This window comes from Rhinolophus sinicus, chromosome 5, assembly GCF_057876585.1.
Source record: "Rhinolophus sinicus isolate RSI-liver-muscle chromosome 5, RSI-T2T, whole genome shotgun sequence".
In the NCBI taxonomy this organism is placed as follows: Eukaryota; Metazoa; Chordata; class Mammalia; order Chiroptera; family Rhinolophidae; genus Rhinolophus; species Rhinolophus sinicus.
The window spans coordinates 107,414,311-107,434,687 of record NC_142505.1 but is presented as its reverse complement, the minus strand read 5'-3'; the positions used below and the strand labels follow the sequence as shown (position 1 = coordinate 107,434,687).

Below are 20,377 nucleotides of genomic sequence, written 5' to 3'. Positions count from 1 at the left end.
GTGGCCCGAAAGGCGGCAAGGCGGGAAGCGGCTGCTGCTGTGAGGCGCCCCCGGGCAGGCGGAGGGGGCGCCGGGGACAGCGGCCCGGGCCGAGGGTCGCAAAGCTGCGCGGCCCGAGCGGAGGCGGCGCTGCGGCTGCAGCCGCTCGCTCACTCACCACGGTCCGGCGGGACAGCGCGCCGGAGGTCCGGGACAGGGCCCGGCGGAGCCGCCGCGCCCGGCCCGAGCGGGTCCCCTCGGAGCTCTCGGAGCCGCTGTCGTCCGAGATCACGATGAAATCATCCATGGCTGCGGACCCCGCGCAGCCAGCGCGCGGGTGGCCGGCGACCCAGGCGGCGGTGGCAGCGGCGACTCGGTTCCTGTTGCCGAGGCGGCGGCGGTGGCGACAAACCTGGCCATCACCCCGCAGGCCCCGCCCCTCCCGCCCCAGCCCCGCCCCTCCCGCCCCAGCCCCGCCCCTCCCGCCCCAGCCCCGCCCCTCCCGCCCCAGCCCCGCCCCGTCCCCACCCCGAGTCCCGCCCCCAAGGCCGCGGGCCGCGGGCTGCGCACGGCAGTTCAAGGCCGTGGTCACTGAGCTTGGCGGTGGCACTCGTCCTCCCTTTCTGAAGAAACGAAAAAAAGAGAAAACCAAGTTGCAGCTGGTTTGGGCCGCTGTTAGGGGCAGGCGTGCGAGACGCTGCAGCTGCGAGGGCTTCCCCACCTGCTTTCGACTGACTCAAATGTGAAGCGGTGTGAACAAGCCACACGGAGAGGGCTTCGCTGACTGATCCGGAGGGGCTGGCGGGTGGAGGCCTGGCCTGGAGCTGAGGGGGGGGCGAGCCTCCGCCTGCGTCTGGGAAGAGAGGCCCCACTTCTCTTTGTGCACGTGTGAAAGTACATCTCTAGGATAAATTCCTCCAAGTGGAATTACTGGGTGAAATGAGATGTTTCTGTTGTTTCGATAAATTATGCCAAATTACTCTCCTAAATTGTACCAACTTGCAGTTTCAGCAACAATCCATGTCACTCGGTGTTACAAGCGCCTAGAAGTGCAGTTGCCACATTTCAGTCTCTTACTGAAAGTCAAGGGGACATTAACCCCTTGGCAGAGTCCTACGTCGCTGTGTGGTACTCGTGACGCGAGTGGGGAACAAAGTCCAGACACACAGGTTCAGATAGAGTGAGTAACACAGCTTTACTTGGAGACCAGTGCCCCTCCGGAGGCCAGTGCTCTGGTCAGCACGGAAGGTTATACAAGATAAAATAGAATTTAATGACAAACCAAGTCCCAGAGTCAATTGAGGTGGAGAAGGTTACTGGTCTGGGAGAGGCGACTGGGCCCATGGCGGGTCTGAGGCGAGCTGGTCTTGCAAGGAAGAGCTTCGGAGAGTCCCGATATCGTGGCTTCCACCTCCCAGAGGGTCTGAGCCAGAGTGCCCAGTCAGACTGCTCACAGCATTGCTCTGGAGTTCTGCTTTTATCCTCTTTTCCTTGGACTTGTTTACTTTTTATGTGATAACCAGAAGTGGTTTGGTGAACGTGTTTACCACTCCATAAACATGTTTACTTTCACTTTTATCAGTCTCACAACTAATATATGATATGATATGATATGATATGATATGATATATGATAAGATATGATATGATACCGGGCCTTATATTAATTTTTGCTCCAAAAGATGCATTAGAGCTGATGGTCCAGCTAGGTCTTATTTTCGGGGAAACACGGTAGTTGTTTTTTTTTTAGATTTTTATTGGGAAAGGGGAACAGGACTTTACTGGGGAACAGTGTATACTTCCATGACTTTTCCCAAGTCAAGTTGTTGTCCTTTCAGTCTTAGTTGTGGAGGGTGCAGCTCAGCTCCAGGTCCAGTTGCCGTTGCTAGTTGCAGAGGGCACAGCCCACCATCCCTTGTGGGACTCAAGGAGTGGAACCAGCACCCTTGTGGTTGAGAGCCCACTGGCCCATGTGGGAATCGAACCAGCAGCCTTCGGCATTAGGAGCATGGAGCTCTAACCACCTGAGCCACCGGGCCGGCCCCACAGTAGTTGTTTTGCAAACTTCAATGCAACAACAACTTTGTTTATGTGCTCTATACACTCAGGGATTTAAACTGTGAGATGGAGACTTGTTCAGTTGGTAGCAGGATCAGAAACTGAAAAAAACGCACAGAGTAGCCATGAGGTAGCAGATGCCATAAATGATTAGATGTTATGAATGAGCAAAGTTATAAAGATGGAAAATGATATACCCGGTAGAGGGAGCAGCAGTAGGTAGTTGCCTGTAGGACAGGAGCATTAAAATCAAAACAGGATCTGTGTTACAATAAATGTGGGGTATTGACAAAATCCTGCCTCTCAGGCTCCAGCAACTTGGAAAAATGGATTAACAGATTCAAAGGAAAATGTGTTTATTAGAAAAGGGGTTGGTTCCTAAGGGATGGTTATTAGCTACTATCTAAGCATTGTCTAGTGCCGTATTCCTCAAACTAACTGTACTGAGTATCAGAATCACCCAGGAGGCTTGTTAAAACAGATCGCTGGGTGCCACCCCAGAGTTTCTGATTTAGTACGCATGTGGTGGGGCCCAAAATTTTGAATTTCTCACAAGTTCCCAAGTGAGGTCCATACTGCTATTCTGGGGACCACCCATTGAAAATCACTGGTCTGGGTGACAGGGAGTCTATGGCCAACAGATTTCAGAATGGCTGAAACCATCCTTGCTGTGAAGGGATTCAGGCATTGTCTTCTCCAAATGCCATTAAACATTGAGTCTATTTGACTCCCTGTGTCGTGGAACACTTTATTTTCTAGGCTTCTGTGAATCAGTACCACTCTCAACACTTCTTTTTAGTCTCCTTAGCTGATTCCTGCTCCTCTCTCCTCTCCTTAAGTCGTGATATTCCTCAGAGTCCTGGCATAGGCCTCCTTCACACACAATCTCAACTCTTCCCATGGCCTTCATGGTAATTCTTATGCTGATGATTTGTATGATTCTACTTATGTGAAAGACCTAGAAAAGGAAAATGCATCGAGACAGAAAGTGGAATAGAGGTTATCAGGGTTTGGAGGAAGGCAGAATAGGGAGTTATTTCATGGACAAAGTTTCCATTTGGGATGATGAAGAGTAGTCTGGGAATGGACCGTCATGAAGGTTGTACAAAATTGTGACCATTAGTACCACTGAATTGTACATGTAAAAATGATTATAATGGTACATTTTACCACAACAGAGATATGTGAATATTTTTCTTTTATTAACAAATTGAAACATTATAGATCAGGTTAAAAGGCCCCTTGACCACCTCCTCCATCCTGACCGCTATTTCCCCTCTTCAGTGCTTCCGTGTTTACTCCTAGAGCTTTTCTGTATATTTACCTGTATTCATAGGTACTGGTCAGAATGATGTATGTTTTTAGCTGTATGCAAAAGGTAAGTCTGCTTTCTTAGAGAAATTTGAAACCATCATTGGCAGTGAAAGTGTTCCAAGCAATAAGGTTTCCTGTCTTATTAATGGGGATTTTGGGGTTGATATACAACTTTGAAAGGTTTTTTTCTTTCATTTTTCTTTTTTTCATTATATGGCAGTGTTGGTGCCTGCAGACCTGCTTTTATTTGTGCTAAAGCTAGCCAGCTCAGGTTTCTCCCTACACTAGGGAACACAGTCCCTTCTGCTGCATTCCAGGTACAATCTTCCAGTTTCAGGACCCTCCTAGCTGTTCTGGACTGCTTTTGTAGGGGGCCTCTAAGTGTACATTACTTTATTTAGATTATTTTCTTATCCTTTTCCCCTTTTCCCTCCCAGATTCTAGTTTGCTGAGATATCAAGTAGATGTCAAAATTTGTGTAAAACATTTTTTTTATCCTCTACGTTCGAAGATGATGCATACTCGGTTTGAGAAAATTAAAGCAATTCAGAGTGGTTACAAAGCAGAGTGTACAACCATGTCACACTCGGATAACCTCTTTCCATTCATCTCTGAGTAGTCAAAACCCGCAGGTACAAATACGTCCATAATTTTATGTAAGTGGGATCATATCATGCTCGTTGTATTGCAACTGGCTTTCTTAAATTAAAAATCATGACTTACAGTTTTCTGTGTCAGTGAATATAGGTCTACATTGTCTATATTACCCATTTTATTGGCATGTAATAATATTCTTAAAATAGTATGACATTAGCTCTTCTTATTTTATAGAAAAGCACAAAGAAGCAAGCAAAAAAAAGTCACATTTTCCTATCCCTGATTCCTACAATGAACAGTTTGTAAAACTAAAAGAAACATATCTATGAGATTAGAAAATTCATGCTACAAAAAAATTACAAAAAGATAAGAAATTTCGCCTTCCGAAGGCTAAATGCCAAGTACCTAAATACCCAAATAAATAGTTTCTTGTGAATGCTTCAAAACATACAAAATTACTATATACCGTGTATACTTATTTCTTCTTTTATATCTTTCTCTTTTTGTTTGTTTTTAACACAAGAAAGATCACACTATACACAGTTATTTACTTTGCTTTTTTTCAGTTGATGTATCTTGGGGATTGTTCCATAACTGCAAGATAACTATATCTTTGTAACTCCTGCATAAAAACGTCGTTTGTTAGGATGTGCGGCAATTTATTTAATCAGTTCCCCATGATGGATATTTTGTTTCTAGGGTTTTGTTTGTTTGTTGTGTGGTTTTGATTTTACTATTACCAATCATGCTACAAGAATCTCTTTGTTATTAAACTTAACAAATCTTGCTAGCATATCCGCAGAGAAATCCTTAAGCCTCGGGGACTGGGTTAAAGGCTATACGGTACGTGTTTTATGTGTTGATAGAAATTACCAAATTGTCATCTAGAGAGTTTATACCAAACAACATTCCAATAAAAGTGTTGAGAGTGCTTGTTTCCCAAAATTCCACAAGCATTGGTTATCAAACTTTAATTGTTGCCAATCAAAGAAATTGAAATTGGTGTATCTTGTTCTGATTTCCATTAATTACGAACAAAGTTGAGATACTTTTAAAATGCTCATTGGCCCTTTGTAGTTTTTTTGTTCATACACATTCACTATATATTCTCCTAGTCTGTTCATCTTTTTCAATAGCTGTTACTAGAATTTGTATAACTAACATTTACTGAGCAAAGTATTACATTGCTTGGATAATTTATTCAACTAATTATGTAACAATGAACACTTAGGATGTTTACAATATCATACTGCCATTTCAGGCATTCTTGTACTTACGTTTTTGTACTCTGAACCAAATATCTCTGTTAAGTTAGATTTCCAGAAATGGAATTGCTGATTTAAAGCTGAATTCTTTGTCACAATTTTCAAAATAGCATTGTGTGCTGGGGCAATGGTCTAAGTGGGAAAATGTGAGAGAAAAGAAAGAGGAACTAATACTTGCTCCCAATTGCAAGGCAAATCAGCTCTAAGTTAGAGTTCAAGTCAAGAAAGAGGAACTAACAGTCTAAGTCAGTTGACCTCTCAGGCTCTTTGATGTTGTTTATCAGCCGCTGTCATCAATAAGCTGCTTAAAATTCTAAATCTCCTTCTCTATTTGAGTGTCCAGACCTCCTGGGAGCCCGCAAATTCGGTGAGGGAAAAAACCAAAAAAAATAGTTCTGTAATTTTTGAGTGAATAATAGTATTAAAAATAATTATTAAGCACATTCTGAATCGTTTTATGGCCACGCAGTGTTAATGGTGGCTTTACATTTCTGTTTCCAATTGTCTGTTGGCGCTTACTGTTTGAAGGAACAGTTGGCAGGATATTTGTGAATGTAAAGTGAATGGAGGGAAATAGTAGGAGAATTGAATCAGCTTACTTGTGGGACCGGTGGACTCTTGGGGAAGCCGGGTTCAAAGAACCTGTGCACAAAGCAATCCATTCAATTAGAAGAACGTAGGAAAAGATTTGGGGTAGGATGCATTGCATAAATCCTGTCTTTGTACGTAACAGCTCATTCATTAGCAGTCAGTGTAGCAGAAAATAGAGTGAAGAAGTTTTACATTTCTGATTCAGGCCAAATTGCATTCATGACTGCAATGCCAACTTGAGCTTTCCAGGTGACATCGGGTGACACTGCACTAAACTAGGCATTCCAGGATTGCTAGGAAGCAGTTTTGACTAAGTATGAGGTCTGCCTTGAGTGAGTAAATAACCTGGGTTATTAATCCCATTGTGCACAACAGAATTATCTGAACGGACATGTTCTGCATTAGTGTTACTTATATAGACAGAGTGAAATTGACAAAAATTGGTTTGCTTGATTTATTCTAGTACACATTTGATTATTATGAATGTACACACACATACACACACACACACACACACACACACAAAATTAATCTATTTTTCTTTTTTCCCAGTGTTACTTTCTTGTGAAAAAAGTCCAAGATAAAATCTACCACTTAGATCAAGTTGTGCTTCATCCCTGTTACTACTACGTGCATATTCAGTTTGATATGTTTGAGGCGATACTATGGCTAGAGACTTTTTAAAATTATAGTTGACATACAATATGATACTAGTGTCAAGAGTTTTGATTTTTACATTTCATTTAACATATACCATAAATATTTTCCCCTTTTGCTAATCGGTTTTAATTCTTATTTCTTCTTGCCTTCTGCTCTCCCCCTTGACCACTATCATGTAACCACTGTCGTTTGCGGAGGTATGTAAACCCACACATTTTCCTCCGTAACCATGTAAACATTTACAAAGATATACAGACGTGTATGCATTCATACAGAGGGTGCAAAAAAAAAATGTATGCACATTTCAAGAAAGGAAAAAACTGTATTAATTGTAATCTCAACATACACCAATAACAAAAGATGAATACAAATCATGTGTGACTTCTGCAATTATAAGAGGTGCTCAGAATGGTTCCCATCAGCGTCCAGACACTTCTGATTATGGCAAAATAGTGCTTGTGAAACCAGAGGCCAAACAAGTCCGGGGCTTGTGCTGCCTGCACTGCTCAGCCAAGAGGCCGACACAGGGGCTGGGTCATAGAATAAGCGTTTATTATCAGAGCACCGGTGGTCTGAGAAGGCAGCGGGCTAACACCTCCAAAAACTGCCTTCACATTCTCACACCAGCCTGGGATATTTAAGGGAAAATCTGGGCCTTCCTCCAGAGGCCACGTGATGTGCCAGGGGTCTGCATGGAGTCTTCCCTCAGGTGATGTGGCTCCAATGTGGTCACCAACCCAGGAGCGGTGATGACAGTACCCTGGAAAGAATGCTGGGCCACAGAGATTGGGATCAGTACGCAAGGGGTATTGTGATCATAAGCAAGCACAAGTTTCAGGGTAATTATCTAAAGCAGGGAACTGGGCAGGGAACATTTCAAGCTCAAACCACAAGGAGGAGTTTTTTCAATTGTTAAGCTCTAGGGCAAGGAGGGGTGAGGCCTCTTTTGTGGGGGTCCCAACCGGAGCGTTTCACTTGAGCATAGATAACATCTTTTAAAATGTGTATACATTTTTTTTGGCATGCCTGGTATAAATAAATGCATATATAAAATTTATATGAAAGATGGTGAATTTGGCATTTGTTTTTACAAAGGTGAGATCATAAACTACATATATTCCTCAGTTACTATATTCTTTCTTGCTTAGTTCATCAGGGCAACCCACCAGATTAGTAACTACAGCTACAACTTGATTTTTTAAGAGCAACAGAGTTATCCATAATATTGATATACACATTTATTCACCCTTCCTCCACTGAGGGACATTCAAGTTGTTTTCAAGATTTTTGTCATTACAAACAATGCCACCATACAGATTCTCACAGATGCATCCTTAGGTTATCAGGACTAGGGTCACTGTATCAAGGGATATGTATGTTTTTTGTTTTTAATGTCAAAGGCCACGTTCCTTATTTTAAAAAGCTTGTGTGTGGACCTCATTTGGATCTTGATTCAAACAAACTATAAAAAGAAGTATGACATTTATAAGACAATGGGAAATTTGAACACTGACGAGATATTTCATTACATTAAGGAATTTTTGTTATTTTTCAGATGTGATAATGGTAGAGATACATACTGAAATATTTATGAAAGAAATAATTTGCTTCAGAGAATATTCTTGGAATAATCCAGCACAATCCAAATCCTGTGAGAAGCTGCCCCTTTGAGTCCTCTTGCTGAGGCCTGTACAACTCCTCTGGAGAACTTTCCTTTCTCCCTTACTGCAGCAAGGTCCATAAACCGAACTTTTCAAATACAGATATGTTCCTGGAGGCCTTTGGTCAGTGGACTTGAAAGCAATCTTTTCAAAGTTTATTGTCCATTTGGATTTCCTCTTCCTTGGGACTGAACTCCCCAGTTCACTGGGGAGTTCTGACGTTTTCTCTTTTGTCTGAGTCGTCCGATTGTTTGCCTTCCCCATTCTTCTCTAGGAGCCATATGCACTACTTCTTAGAAGAGGTCAAAGTTAAGGATTCTCGTTCAGGCTGGATCATCCCAGGTTTGATGGCATTAGCAAGAATTTTCAGGATCTTTTCCGTTCACCAGTAAGGCTACTGGGTGGTGAGGTTGAAGGTAGGAACTGAGCTAGTTTGGACCTCTCTGTTTGCTCCAGACAAATCTGGTTATTTTCTTGGGCATCTGTCTAGTTTGGCTGATGTTCATGATGTGTGTGAGTGTGCGTGTGTGTGTGTGTGTGTGTGTGTGTGTGTGTAACATTTATTGCTCATCTCATTAGGTATTAGAGGAGAAAATTCATCGTCTTAACTCAGAAGTCTGATATTTATATTAGATTTTGTTTTATATATTTAGAAGCTCTGATATGAGACAAAAATTCAGTACCTCTTAATCGTTCTTTTATTGATATGAAGTATCACTATTTGTCCATTTTAGTGCTTTTCATCTTGAATTCTACTGTTTGTTACATTAATATTGTAACATACATAACACAGTCTTTTGTTTGGTGTGCTGGGAAAATATTTTGATCTTTAAACCCATGTGTTTTTATTCACTGTGTAACCCTTTCTCAATTCAGATGACTAGACTGTGAGTCACTCTTTGCCTTAGAGGAGATTGTCGAAATGCAACCAGAATACAAAAGAAGCAAATTCTTGGTTTGTGAATGTCAGAGCTGTGGCTCAGGTGTAAGACATTCTCAGCCAGTTTCTTCACCCTCAGAGGAGAGAAGAGTCAAGTCACATTCTGTTTGCCCTGTTCTATTTCCTTAGGTGTTACTTCTCTTTTTTGTGATGTGTGGGGTTTCTCATTTCTGATGTCAGAATTTTACTCAAATATTTTGCTATTCTTGGGTTGGGTGTTTTCACTTAATTTTTGAAGTTTCCTCATTAGCCCACATGTGAGTGCTGGATTGGTTTATGGCATCTCATTGCCAGGAATTTCAGGAAAGTGCTTTGCTGCTGGGGGGGGGGGCAAATGGGTGGGGGTTGGTATGTTAGTGTCTAGTCTTCTGGAAATGGGGACAACCACAGTACATGTCACCTACTAGTTTGCTTTTCTGGTTGAATCCTGACTTACACACACCTATATGTTGAGGCTCTGCCAGGAGTGATTTCTTTAGCACCAATAACTTCTCCAAAGTCTCCCACCATCAAAGGACTTACACATCAAATCCCCCTCCTTCCTTACCTACTCTTCCTTCACTGTAGGATGTCTCCCTCACCCCCTGAAAGTTCCCTCACACATCCTGTTATTTCTGACATTATTTATGACCTGATTCTGCTGTGAGTGATCCTAAAGGTCCTAAGACTCCCATGTGTAAAAACATCCTTCAGAGTTGCAGCAAAAATCAACTCCTGCAAGGTGGTAGGTGGGACTATAAAAATGGACTATAATGGGAGGGAAAACTAGACACCAAACAGTCTCCTACCCAAGAATTTAGTGACTTCATTGGTATTCTGTGGAGTCCTAAAGGCTTTGAAGTCTCTAAGAATTTCTGGGTGTCGTGCGGGAGGGAAGAGAATTGGGAAAAGAAAAGGGGCTCATTTCCTCAGGCCCTTCTGGGAGCGATGCACGGGCTTTATATGTAGACTCATTTAGTATTTAGGACCTCATGACGCTCCCCTATGCTTCTGGTGGAAATGCAGATTGTTAGAACCTCTTCACAGGTGGTTTGGAAATGTTCAAATAAAAAAGTGTGTATGTGCACGATAAAGTTTGTATAGAGTCACTGCAGTATTGTTCCACAAGCAAATGCATGGGCACCAAATGTCCCTGAAGGGGACCAGATGAATAATACCAGTTGTATAAATGATTATCCATCCATATCATTAAAGACTCCATCCATGAAGAATGAGACATCTGCATATGCTGAGAAGAAATAATGTCTTACATGTATTTATCATAGAAAGCAAGATATGTAAGGAATGCTACCGAACCATTTTTTTTTTGGGGGGGAGGATATGAACACACTGGTATCCCTCCCCCAAGGTGCTTATTTACACTTACACTATCTCTGGAAGTCCACAAAATAATTTGACAATATTTTTCTGAAAGGGAATTTGGGGACACACGAGGGAGGGAAACTTACTTTTCACTCTATTCTTTTTTGTGCGTTTTACACTTGTTCCCAAGTGTATGCATCCTTAAATTTTTTTTTTAAACTTTTTATTTTGAGATAATTGCAAATTCACAAAAGATTTGCTTTTAAACAAATTTCCAGCCTCCTCCTCATCACCCAAAGTCTCCCCCAGCCCACAGCCCTTCTCTAGGGTCTTGGCTGTAGCTGAAGCCTCCACTGGTTTCTTCAGCTGGACGCTGCTGGACCTGTGGTTTAAGGTAGGGATGTGAATAAGGGCATTTACCTTTTTACTCTGTATCTTTTATATTTTTTGCATATATAATCACGTACCTATAGTATCTTTTAAAAGCAAAGAACTTGCTTATTTAAAAAACCCCCGACCCCTTCTCACACCCTGCTCCCCCCAACCCCCAGCCTTTTACTTGGGACGAGCTCACCAGCTGGCCCTTCTCCAGCAAGAAGTCAAGGGCGTTGTGCTCGGAGGGGGACTGAGGGGTGGGCAGCAACGCTAGAAAAAAGTATTCTGCTGATGGGGAACTGAGGTGTGGAAGGACAGCGTTTGTTTCCGTCTTCGATCACACAGGGATACAAACATACCTACCGAGCAATAGGTAAAGGTTAACTATGAAGCAAATTTGAAGCCGAATCACTACTGTTTGAAAAAGCAAAGGACGCAGCGCGCTGCATGCCGGGATTGGTTTCCCCTTTCCAGCTGGGCCATCGTGCGGCTGCGCAGAAGGGCGGCAACGCTTCCGAGCGCATGCGTGCGGCGGCGGCGGCGGCGGCGGCGGCAAGACTGACTGCGGCGGCAAGACTGACTGCGCCGGGGTGGTGGCGCCCGCGCGGGCGCCGGGGAGCTCGGCATGGCGGTGCCTGCGGCGGCCATGGGGCCCTCGGCGCTGGGCCAGAGCGGTCCCGGCTCCTTGGCCCCCTGGTGCTCCGTGAGCAGCAGCCCGACGCGCTACGTGCTCGGGATGCAGGAGCTGTTTCGGGGCCACAGCAAGACGCGCGAGTTCCCGGCGCACAGCGCCAAGGTGCACTCGGTGGCCTGGAGCTGCGACGGGCGCCGCCTGGCCTCGGGGTCCTTCGACAAGACGGCCAGCGTCTTCTTGCTGGAGAAGGACCGGTTGGTGAGCTTTCAGGGCCTGGCCCAGGCCAGGGAGGGGGCGCTGGTGCCGCGGTGAGGGGGGCGGAGGGGCGAGGAGTGTGGCGGGGAGAGGTGGGGGGACGTGGGGGGAGGAATGTGGGGGTGTCGGGAGGAGCAGGCTGCGGTGGGGAGGGGGCCGGGCTGGTGGGACAGGGGGGCTGTGTCAGGAGTGCGGTAGGAAGGTGTGAAGATGAGGGGTGGGGGTGAGGAGGGGTCCCGCTGGTGGGGAGGAGGATGGATGCGGCCGGGGCGAGGTGGGGTGTGGGGGTGGCGAGGGGCCGTGACCTGATGGGGGCGCTGTCGGGGGAGCAGGGCCCCTTGGACTGTGATGGGGCCTCGGGTGGGGATGAGCCTCGGTAGCGGAGTAAAGGTGGAAAACCAGAAGGAAGGAGAAAGGCGGGGGGGGGGGGGGGGGGGGCAGAGAGGAAGGCGTGGGTGTGGGACGTAGCCTCAGTGCATTGAGAGAGGTGGGGAGGGAGGAGGACATTGGGAAGAGTTTTGGGGAGGAGGCTTGGCAGGACTGGGCTTTTCAAAATGCTCCGAAGTTTTGTTGGTCTCCAGAGACCTTGGTTTGAATAAAGTTAAGAAGTTTCACGTGGAGGCAGGTAGATATGTGTGAAGTGACATCCGGACTCTGTTCTTTCAGGTTAAAGAAAACAATTATCGGGGACACGGGGATAGTGTGGACCAGCTTTGTTGGCATCCAAGTAATCCTGACCTCTTCGTCACTGCATCTGGAGACAAAACCATTCGCATCTGGGATGTGAGGACCACCAAATGCATTGCTACTGTGAACACAAAAGGTGACTCCAGAGAGAGGGCAATAGGAAGATAAGCGACTTATATTTATTCAACAGACATTTTCCAAATAACTTTTCTGTGCCTGGCCTTGTGCTACTTATGGGACATCCTGAGCTGAAAAGACACAACAGTTCAATGCTGGGAGAGACATATGCATAAAAATAAAAAAAAGCAACTAACATAATATGACATGGCTCATTTTATAACGGAGATGTCTACAAGGTGAATACCCAGAATGGAGATGCTTAAGTCTGTTGGGGGAGACAGGGAAGGCCTCACAGAATTTGAGCAAACTCATAGACATAGGAATTTGGTGGTGGAGGTATGGTGGGAGGGTGGGGCAGCTCTGAGGAGGGAAGAGTGTGTGCAGAGGCGTGGAGAGTTTGGAAAACTGCTGCTCAGCTAGAATGGCTGAAGCTTGGATGGTCCTGGTGGTCTGGGGGAAAATGACCTGAAAGTTGCGCAGGTTATTTATAGACTGTTCTTCATCAGATATTGTCCTGGAAACCTTGAGGTCATTTATTATATTTTATTGACTAAGATGTCATTGATTATAAGATGCACCAGTATTTATAAGTGCAATTAGGAATGAAAATAAAGCTTCCAAATAACCATGTATGTCAAAAATTCTGAGATGCATTTGATGCATTTTAAGATGCATTTATAGATAATAAAATGTGAAAAAAATATACATCTTAGAATCAGATAAGTTGATGACATTTTTACTGGGTGTGTTCAGTGTGGGCCACTGGACTTTGTTGACAAGACTTGTACCTGTAGGTGGAATGAAGCAGTGGTTTCCCCACGTATACAGTGGGTGATACATGCGTGATTTAGGTGGTATGTGGATGAACATTAAAAAATGGTTTTGTGTATGTTTTAATGTCTGTTAGAGAAAAAGAACCAGCTCATAGAATTTATTGCTAATGAAAGCTAAATTTTCTGAGCCAATTTTTAAAAAACTCTTCAATAAAGAAAAACATAGTTGTTACATGGATAGGACAAAATTTGTGAAAGTGGCATGTGAACGACTGGAGTTTGGGAAATGCTAGTGTTAAGAGAATAAATTTACGTTTAGATCTTGGCTCTATTACTTCATAGCTTTGACAGTTTGGCTCATTTTTCTTACCGTCCATTTCTTCCCCTGTAAACAGGGGACAGTAAAGTGATAGTAGAGTATTGTGAGGCCCACATGGGGAAATTTAGCTGAATATGCTGTGCTCATGGTCGATCCTTAGGTGGTGGTGGCCTTCCATGCACTACGACCTTAACGAAGGAGCTCTGGCGATCTCTCTGGTCTTCCTTCGAGGATAACAAAATAAACGTCTGGAGGATTAGGGGCAAACAGGTCATTTTACTGATTTACCTGGTTTCCTAGGGGAGAACATTAATATCTGCTGGAGTCCCGACGGGCAGACCATTGCCGTGGGCAACAAGGATGACGTGGTGACCTTTATTGATGCCAAGACACACCGTTCCAAAGCGGAGGAACAGTTCAAGTTCGAGGTCAATGAAATCTCCTGGAACAATGACAATAACATGTTTTTCCTGACAAATGGCAACGGTTGTATCAACATCCTCAGGTGAGGGGGTCCTAGCGTAGGGGACTCATATCTTTAACAGCTGGGTGTTCTGGTGGATACACAGTGAACTGGATGTGAATCTGTCCTGAAGGAGCTTAAAGGACAAATGGTAACAAAGGATCCTGACCTCTGTTGAGCACCTTTGAGTCAGGCACCTTGTATTTTGCTGGGTCCTCACAGAAATTCTCAGGGGTTGATGGCGTGCTTTCCATTGGCTAGATGAGGATCTGGGATTCAGAGAAGTGAAGTCACTAGTCAGCTGGTGAGCACTAGCACTGGATGCGTCTTGAATGATGGCTGATTTGTACGCTTAAAATCTCAGCCTAAATGTTGTGTTCCCTCCAGGGAAGCCATCTTCAACACCCTCTCCCCACCAAGGTTAGAGGCTTTTGTGCTTCCTTTTGGGAGCATTTCTCATTTTATATTGTAATAGCATGTTTACCCGTCTATATCTTCCATTGAACTTGAGTCCCATGTGTTTAACTTGTTTACTGTTGAATCCTTACTGCCTAGGCTAATACCTGCTTCACATAGTAGGGATTTCGTTAAATATTTGCTCTCTAAAGGAATGAAATTGTGGAATTGAAATTCAGGTCTTTCAGGTTCTATTCTTTCTACTATCCTGGGTGTGCAATGCAAGGCAGAATGAAATAGGTTTTACGTTAGAGAGGCTGGGAGTTTGCTGTGGAATCCCAGGGAAAGAAACTCATTGACTGTGGGCTTTGGGGGTTGAAAGATGCAGGTTCTGAGATTGACCTTGAAAGATAAGTAGAATTTTAAGAATTAGAAAAAGAGAACTGCACAATTGACAAAATAGGTGTCCATGAGCAAGATTTATTTGGAGAGTAGTTTGTAGATCAGGGTTGCTGGTAGTGGTGGCAATTAAGGTATCTGAAGAGAGGGCCTGAAAATGGGAAGATAGAGTTGAAATATAATTTGGGACCAGCTGATGAAAGGCTTGGAATTCTGTGCTTAGCAACTTGAGTTTTATTCTCTAGGCAGTGGGGATTCTATAACTTCCTTTTAAAGCTTTTTTATTAGAAAGTAAAACACAGATACAGGAAGCCACATAAAACAAATGTGTAGCTTAATAAACAGTTACATGCATAACACCTGTGTAACCCCACCCACTTAAGAAATAGTACTTGGCTGGGGACCCCAGAAGTCAGTCCATAGGCTTTATCCTAATCATAACTCCTGCCCCTCAAAAGTAAGTACTATTTTGATTTTTATCGTCTTAGCTACCGAGTGTGCGTCTCTAGATACTCTACTTCTGCCCATTAAAACAATTTTTATATGTCTTTCAGGGTCCCCCTCCATCTCTTTCTTTTCCTTACAACGTAGCTGTTGAAAAAAAACAAGCCATTAACCTGTAGAGATTCTTCCACTCTGGATTTTGCTGATTTCATGTGCTTATTTATTTGTCAGAATGTAAGAGACACTTCCTCTCGTCTGCTATGTGGTTACCCAGGAATATAGTTTGTTTCGGAAAGACAGGATAAATCCTTGATTCTTTCCCTTTGTCATCAGATAATGAATGAGTTTCCTATCACCTTCCAAGGTGACCAGCTAAGAAGCATCATTATGGATGCATGTATTTAAGCGTGGTAGATGTCTTTCGATCTGTTATAATTATTATCCTCATCGATACTCAAATTATTCCATCACTGGCCAATGGAAACCTCCTCGAATTGATTCCTGAGTCATTTTTTTTTTTTTTTTGGTCTAATCCTAGTGGTCTTTAGTTTCTGGCTGTCTGGTATGGCGACATGTTTCAGCTTCATCTTGTACATTTCCTGCCCAGGCCTTTGATCAGAAAATTCTCTGTAAATCCCTGGACGTTTTTTACGAAATAAGAATAGTGCTAGGAATGTCCATATTGATGGGTTGGTCATTGTTTATAGACCTTTCCAGGGAACAGAACTGCGAAATACATCTATGTATTTTTAAAGATAAAATACCTTGTGAGTTTATACTGATAACTTCCAATTAAAATTCAGGACTACAGAAATTTTACTAAACCTCTTAATTTTACAAATACATCTCTTTCCTTCCAAACCGAGTATTGTGGATCTCAGAGATGCAGTGACATTAGGATATCCCGTGGTTACTCATCCCATGTTACGCATATACTTATCTCAGAATAATCACCACCACCACCAGTGTTATTACTTAAATTAAAACAGCAAATTACGGTTTTTGTATATGCTTTCCTCATTCTTCCTCCATTTAAAAAAACAGTTAATACTATATATTGTCAGACTATACAGCGATTTCATATTATATTTTTCCTTTTAACCATATACAGTTTCTACAAGAAACTATGTAATGCTCACTACTGGCCCTATGCTGATAAGTCTCTAGTCATTTTCTTGTCAAAGCTCATTCTTTAGATTCCTCTGGAAGGGTTGGTTCATGGGAACAATATTCCCTGAGTTCATACTATAACATATACTTATAAAAGTTATAAATGCTTTATTATATTGCACTTACTATTTGAGCTCTTCGTAATTAATAATTAGTTTCACTAGACGTAAAAAGCCTCAGTTTATGTTTTCTCGTGTATCTTAAATATTATTCCATTTTCTTTTGGCATGAAGTGTTACTGTCAAAAAGTAATAATCGAATTTTCTTTTTCTTTAAATCTAGTAATTTTACTATGTGTCTTCACGTATGGGTTCATGTTCTCCGGTGTGTGGTGTGCTGTTTCGATATGTTGTTTGAAATCTCTATTTCGGGAAAGTTTTCTTGAATGATAGTCTTCGATAGTCTGTTTTATTTCAGTTTTCTTCTTCGTGTCTCCTATTATCATCTTAGCAGCGCAGTCCTCGTCCCACAGTTTCATTGCTGTCTGTCTTGTTTTTCAGCTACCCAGAGCTGAAGCCGGTGCAGTCCATCAATGCCCACCCTTCTAACTGCATCTGTATCAAGTTTGACCCCATGGGGAAGTACTTTGCCACAGGAAGTGCAGATGCTTTGGTCAGCCTCTGGGATGTGGATGAATTAGTGTGTGTTCGGTGCTTTTCTAGGTAAATAACTGCCAGCACCTTCCTTGTTGGAAAGATTAATGTTATTTCATTTTGGGTGAATTGTGCCCTCTTCCTGGGTTACTCTAATGTCTAATCTGTGTTGCAGGCTGGATTGGCCTGTGAGGACCCTCAGTTTTAGCCATGATGGGAAAATGCTGGCATCAGCGTCAGAAGATCATTTTATTGACATTGCTGAAGTAGAGACAGGTAACTAAAACTCTCCCTACCTTAATCTTCTGTCTTTCATCTCTGGCCATCAGGACTTTTCTTGTCATGTATTTTCATCTTTGCACATTACTAATTCACCAGCATTAGCATAAATGAATTTATTTCCTTAATATGACTGTGATAGTCAGTAATGAGGGAGCAAAGAGTTAGGAAAGACAGGGGCAAATCTGAAGGAAAGTGATGTAGGAAAATAGTTCGCATTTTATTAACTTTTAATTCTTTCACTATAAAAATTAAAAAAAATATTTAAAATATAAATATTTTAAATTTAAAATATAGAAAATTTAAAATATAGAAAGTAGAAGGAAGAAAAAAGTGTCATCTGTGGTCCCACTATCTACAACCTCTTTTTAGCATTGTGGTATATTTCTTTGTATCTTTTGCCTGCATTTCAACACACACACACACACACACACACACACGCACGCACATATGCACACATGTATAATACATATAAAGCAGCTTTATTGCAATATAATGTACATACCACGGTTGGCTAATTTGAAGTGTATTGAGTGTATGCTGCATTTTTAAATTGGCAACACGCTACATGCTTTTACTACATTAATCTTTACTCTAAGATGGAAAAAAAGTTAAGCGAGACTAAAGGAATAACAGCTTTTGAGAATCATGTTTAATTTCAACAAGTGGAGGAATGCAATTGGGGGAAAAGAGCGTGTATGACTCTATTACAAGGCATTGAGGTTTAGTGGATGGATCTGTAGCTTTGGCAAGAGACTGACTTCGTCTGTTGACTGTCTTGCTTCCTTGCGGTGTGACTGACTTGTTAAGTCACCTGTTTCTTTATAAAGGGGGTTTAAAATCATTATCTGTCTTGCTGCATTGTCATTACACTTTATGGAAATAAGGATAATCTGTCTGATTCATACGGGTGCTCAACACACACCAGCCGCTGTTGAGTGTTTCTCCAGGGAGTACAGAATCGGGTTCAGAGCACAGGCTCTTAAATTAATCCGCCCGCCTTCAGTTCCTGCTCTGCCGCCTACTGGCTCGTGACCTCTCTGCGCCTCAGTGTGTTCTGTAGAAATGGGGTAATGATTGTATCTATGTCTTGGGGCTGTTACGTGGATTAAATGAGTTACTACAACTGAGAACTTAACGAGTGTGGTCTCTTATTATTAATGTATTCATTGGTTTCTCTACATTGATTTTTATAGGAGACAAGCTATGGGAGGTGCAGTGTGAGTCCCCGACCTTCACTGTGGCTTGGCACCCCAAAAGGCCTCTGCTGGCATTTGCCTGTGATGACAAAGATGGCAAATACGACAGCAGTCGGGAGGCGGGCACTGTGAAACTGTTTGGGCTTCCTAATGATTCCTGATGGGGGTCTGGCACAGGGAGAAGGCCCTGGCCTGCCCGTGTGTGCATTTGGTCTGCTCTCCTGGAATGGGGGGCACCAGAGTATTTGGAAGTGGGTATAAAATGTAAAGTGTTCTGTTGGGCGGCGTGTTCCCGTTGCCTTCCTGTTGTGTTGGCTGTCCCATCCTTTCCCCCTGCATGAGGGCTTAGCTGTGTGGGTGCGGACGCCAGCATACTACCTCTGGGGGCCTCCTGCCATCTTGCTCTTAGGGTGGACTTCGGGGGGCTGGCTTCTGCTTGGACAGCACCTTATCTGGAGGGGAGGGTCAAGAACGGTGAGTTGGGGTTGGAGATTTTTTTTTTTGAGTGTTTTTTAATATAAAATGTAATTTTGAGAATTGAGCATTTAATAAAACTGACTTGTGTTATGAGACTTCTAGGACTTTGAAATTATGGTGTTATTTTTATGTTATTATAGGGAGATGTTGCAATTTTGCATTAAAAAAAAAATCTCTAGTTTAAAGGTTGTAATTCAATTATTTAATGTCTTACCACAAGAACTCCGAAATGCAGGGACAAAATGGGAAGTGCGTGGGCAGTGGCCGTCCTTTTAAGTCATCAGGTGTGTGTGTGTGTGTGTGTGTGTGTGTGTGTGTGTGTGTGTACGTGTACCTGGCCTCGTTCTTCAAAGGATTTGTAGATTACAAATTTATAATAAGTACTGAGAAAATGAGTAAAATACAAATAAAATCAGGATAAGAAATATAAATTAGAATAGATAGTCAAGACTAGGGAAATTAAAATAGAAATATGCCAAGAATTAGGACCTAATTGAATGTGTGAACGACTTTTCCCTGCTGGCAGTGTGAAGAAGGGGGTAGTTAGTTAGCCAGTTAAAAGAAAAGCACCTGCCAGCAGAGCAAAGCTTTGGTCAGCTCTCACCTCCAAAAGAAATGGCTCATGTAGGGGATTCTTACTTGTGAGCAGTGTCTTGATTTTCATTATATTTGAATGTATTTTGGCATTAAAAAAAATAGGAAGATGCCTCAGTAAGTGATGTTTGTAGAAAAATTTGGGAAAAGCAGGTAAGCCAAAAGAAAAATCATATTCCTAGCACTTCAGTTGCAATGGTTTTTCTGTCCCCATTTGCCATTCCCGTTTTACAGGTGAGTGACCCAGGGCTCTGAGCAGTCGACTCTTGGCCTGGGTTAGTGTCTGATGGCTTGAGGCCGGTCTTCAGGCTCAGCAGTATTTCCTCCTCCAGCCCCCGCAGCAGCCTTTGCCCCCCGCCTTTTCTGACAAAATGGTCTTTCTTGTTGGCAAACCAACATGTGTCAGAAATTCAGTGTTGTTTATGTCACTAGGTGTAAATTTTGGTGCATGGTTTCTTGTTTTTGCAATTATTTGTCATTCATGTGGTTGCTGCTGTGTTTATGTATCCCCCTTGTCATTGGAACCAGATGCTAAAGGTTTTGGTATTTGATTGCGTCCCTCCTCTTCCATCCATGTGGATTTTTTTCTCTTGGTTTTTGTAGTGATCCATGCCACCTGTCGCTTAAAGAAGAGATTTGTTGCTTTCAACTAATAGGAGTTGCAGCAACAGGAAAACATCTGTGAAGGAAGAGCTCCAGCTTGCGGCAGCCTTCACTGACTGTCAGGGTGGCGCTGACGTCTCTGTTTGGGCTTCAGAGTCCTTTCCTGGAGAAAGAACATGATTTGGCCCAGATCTGAGAGCCCTGTGGTTTGAGTGAGTTTTCTATTCAGCA

At 43.0% G+C, this 20,377-nt stretch overlaps 1 protein-coding gene across 1 annotated transcript; it reads left to right on the top strand.

Annotated features, from left to right (window-relative positions):
* The first annotated feature begins 11,257 nt into the window (after nucleotides 1–11,257).
* THOC3 (THO complex subunit 3) lies at nucleotides 11,258–19,044 on the top strand. The gene is made up of 6 exons (XM_019716216.3): nucleotides 11,258–11,633; nucleotides 12,297–12,453; nucleotides 13,830–14,034; nucleotides 16,902–17,063; nucleotides 17,170–17,270; nucleotides 18,470–19,044. The coding sequence occupies exons 1-6, from the start codon at nucleotides 11,367–11,369 to the stop codon at nucleotides 18,631–18,633; spliced, it is 1,056 nt and encodes a 351-aa protein (XP_019571775.1). The 5' UTR covers nucleotides 11,258–11,366; the 3' UTR covers nucleotides 18,634–19,044.
* Nucleotides 19,045–20,377: the final 1,333 nt, after the last annotated feature.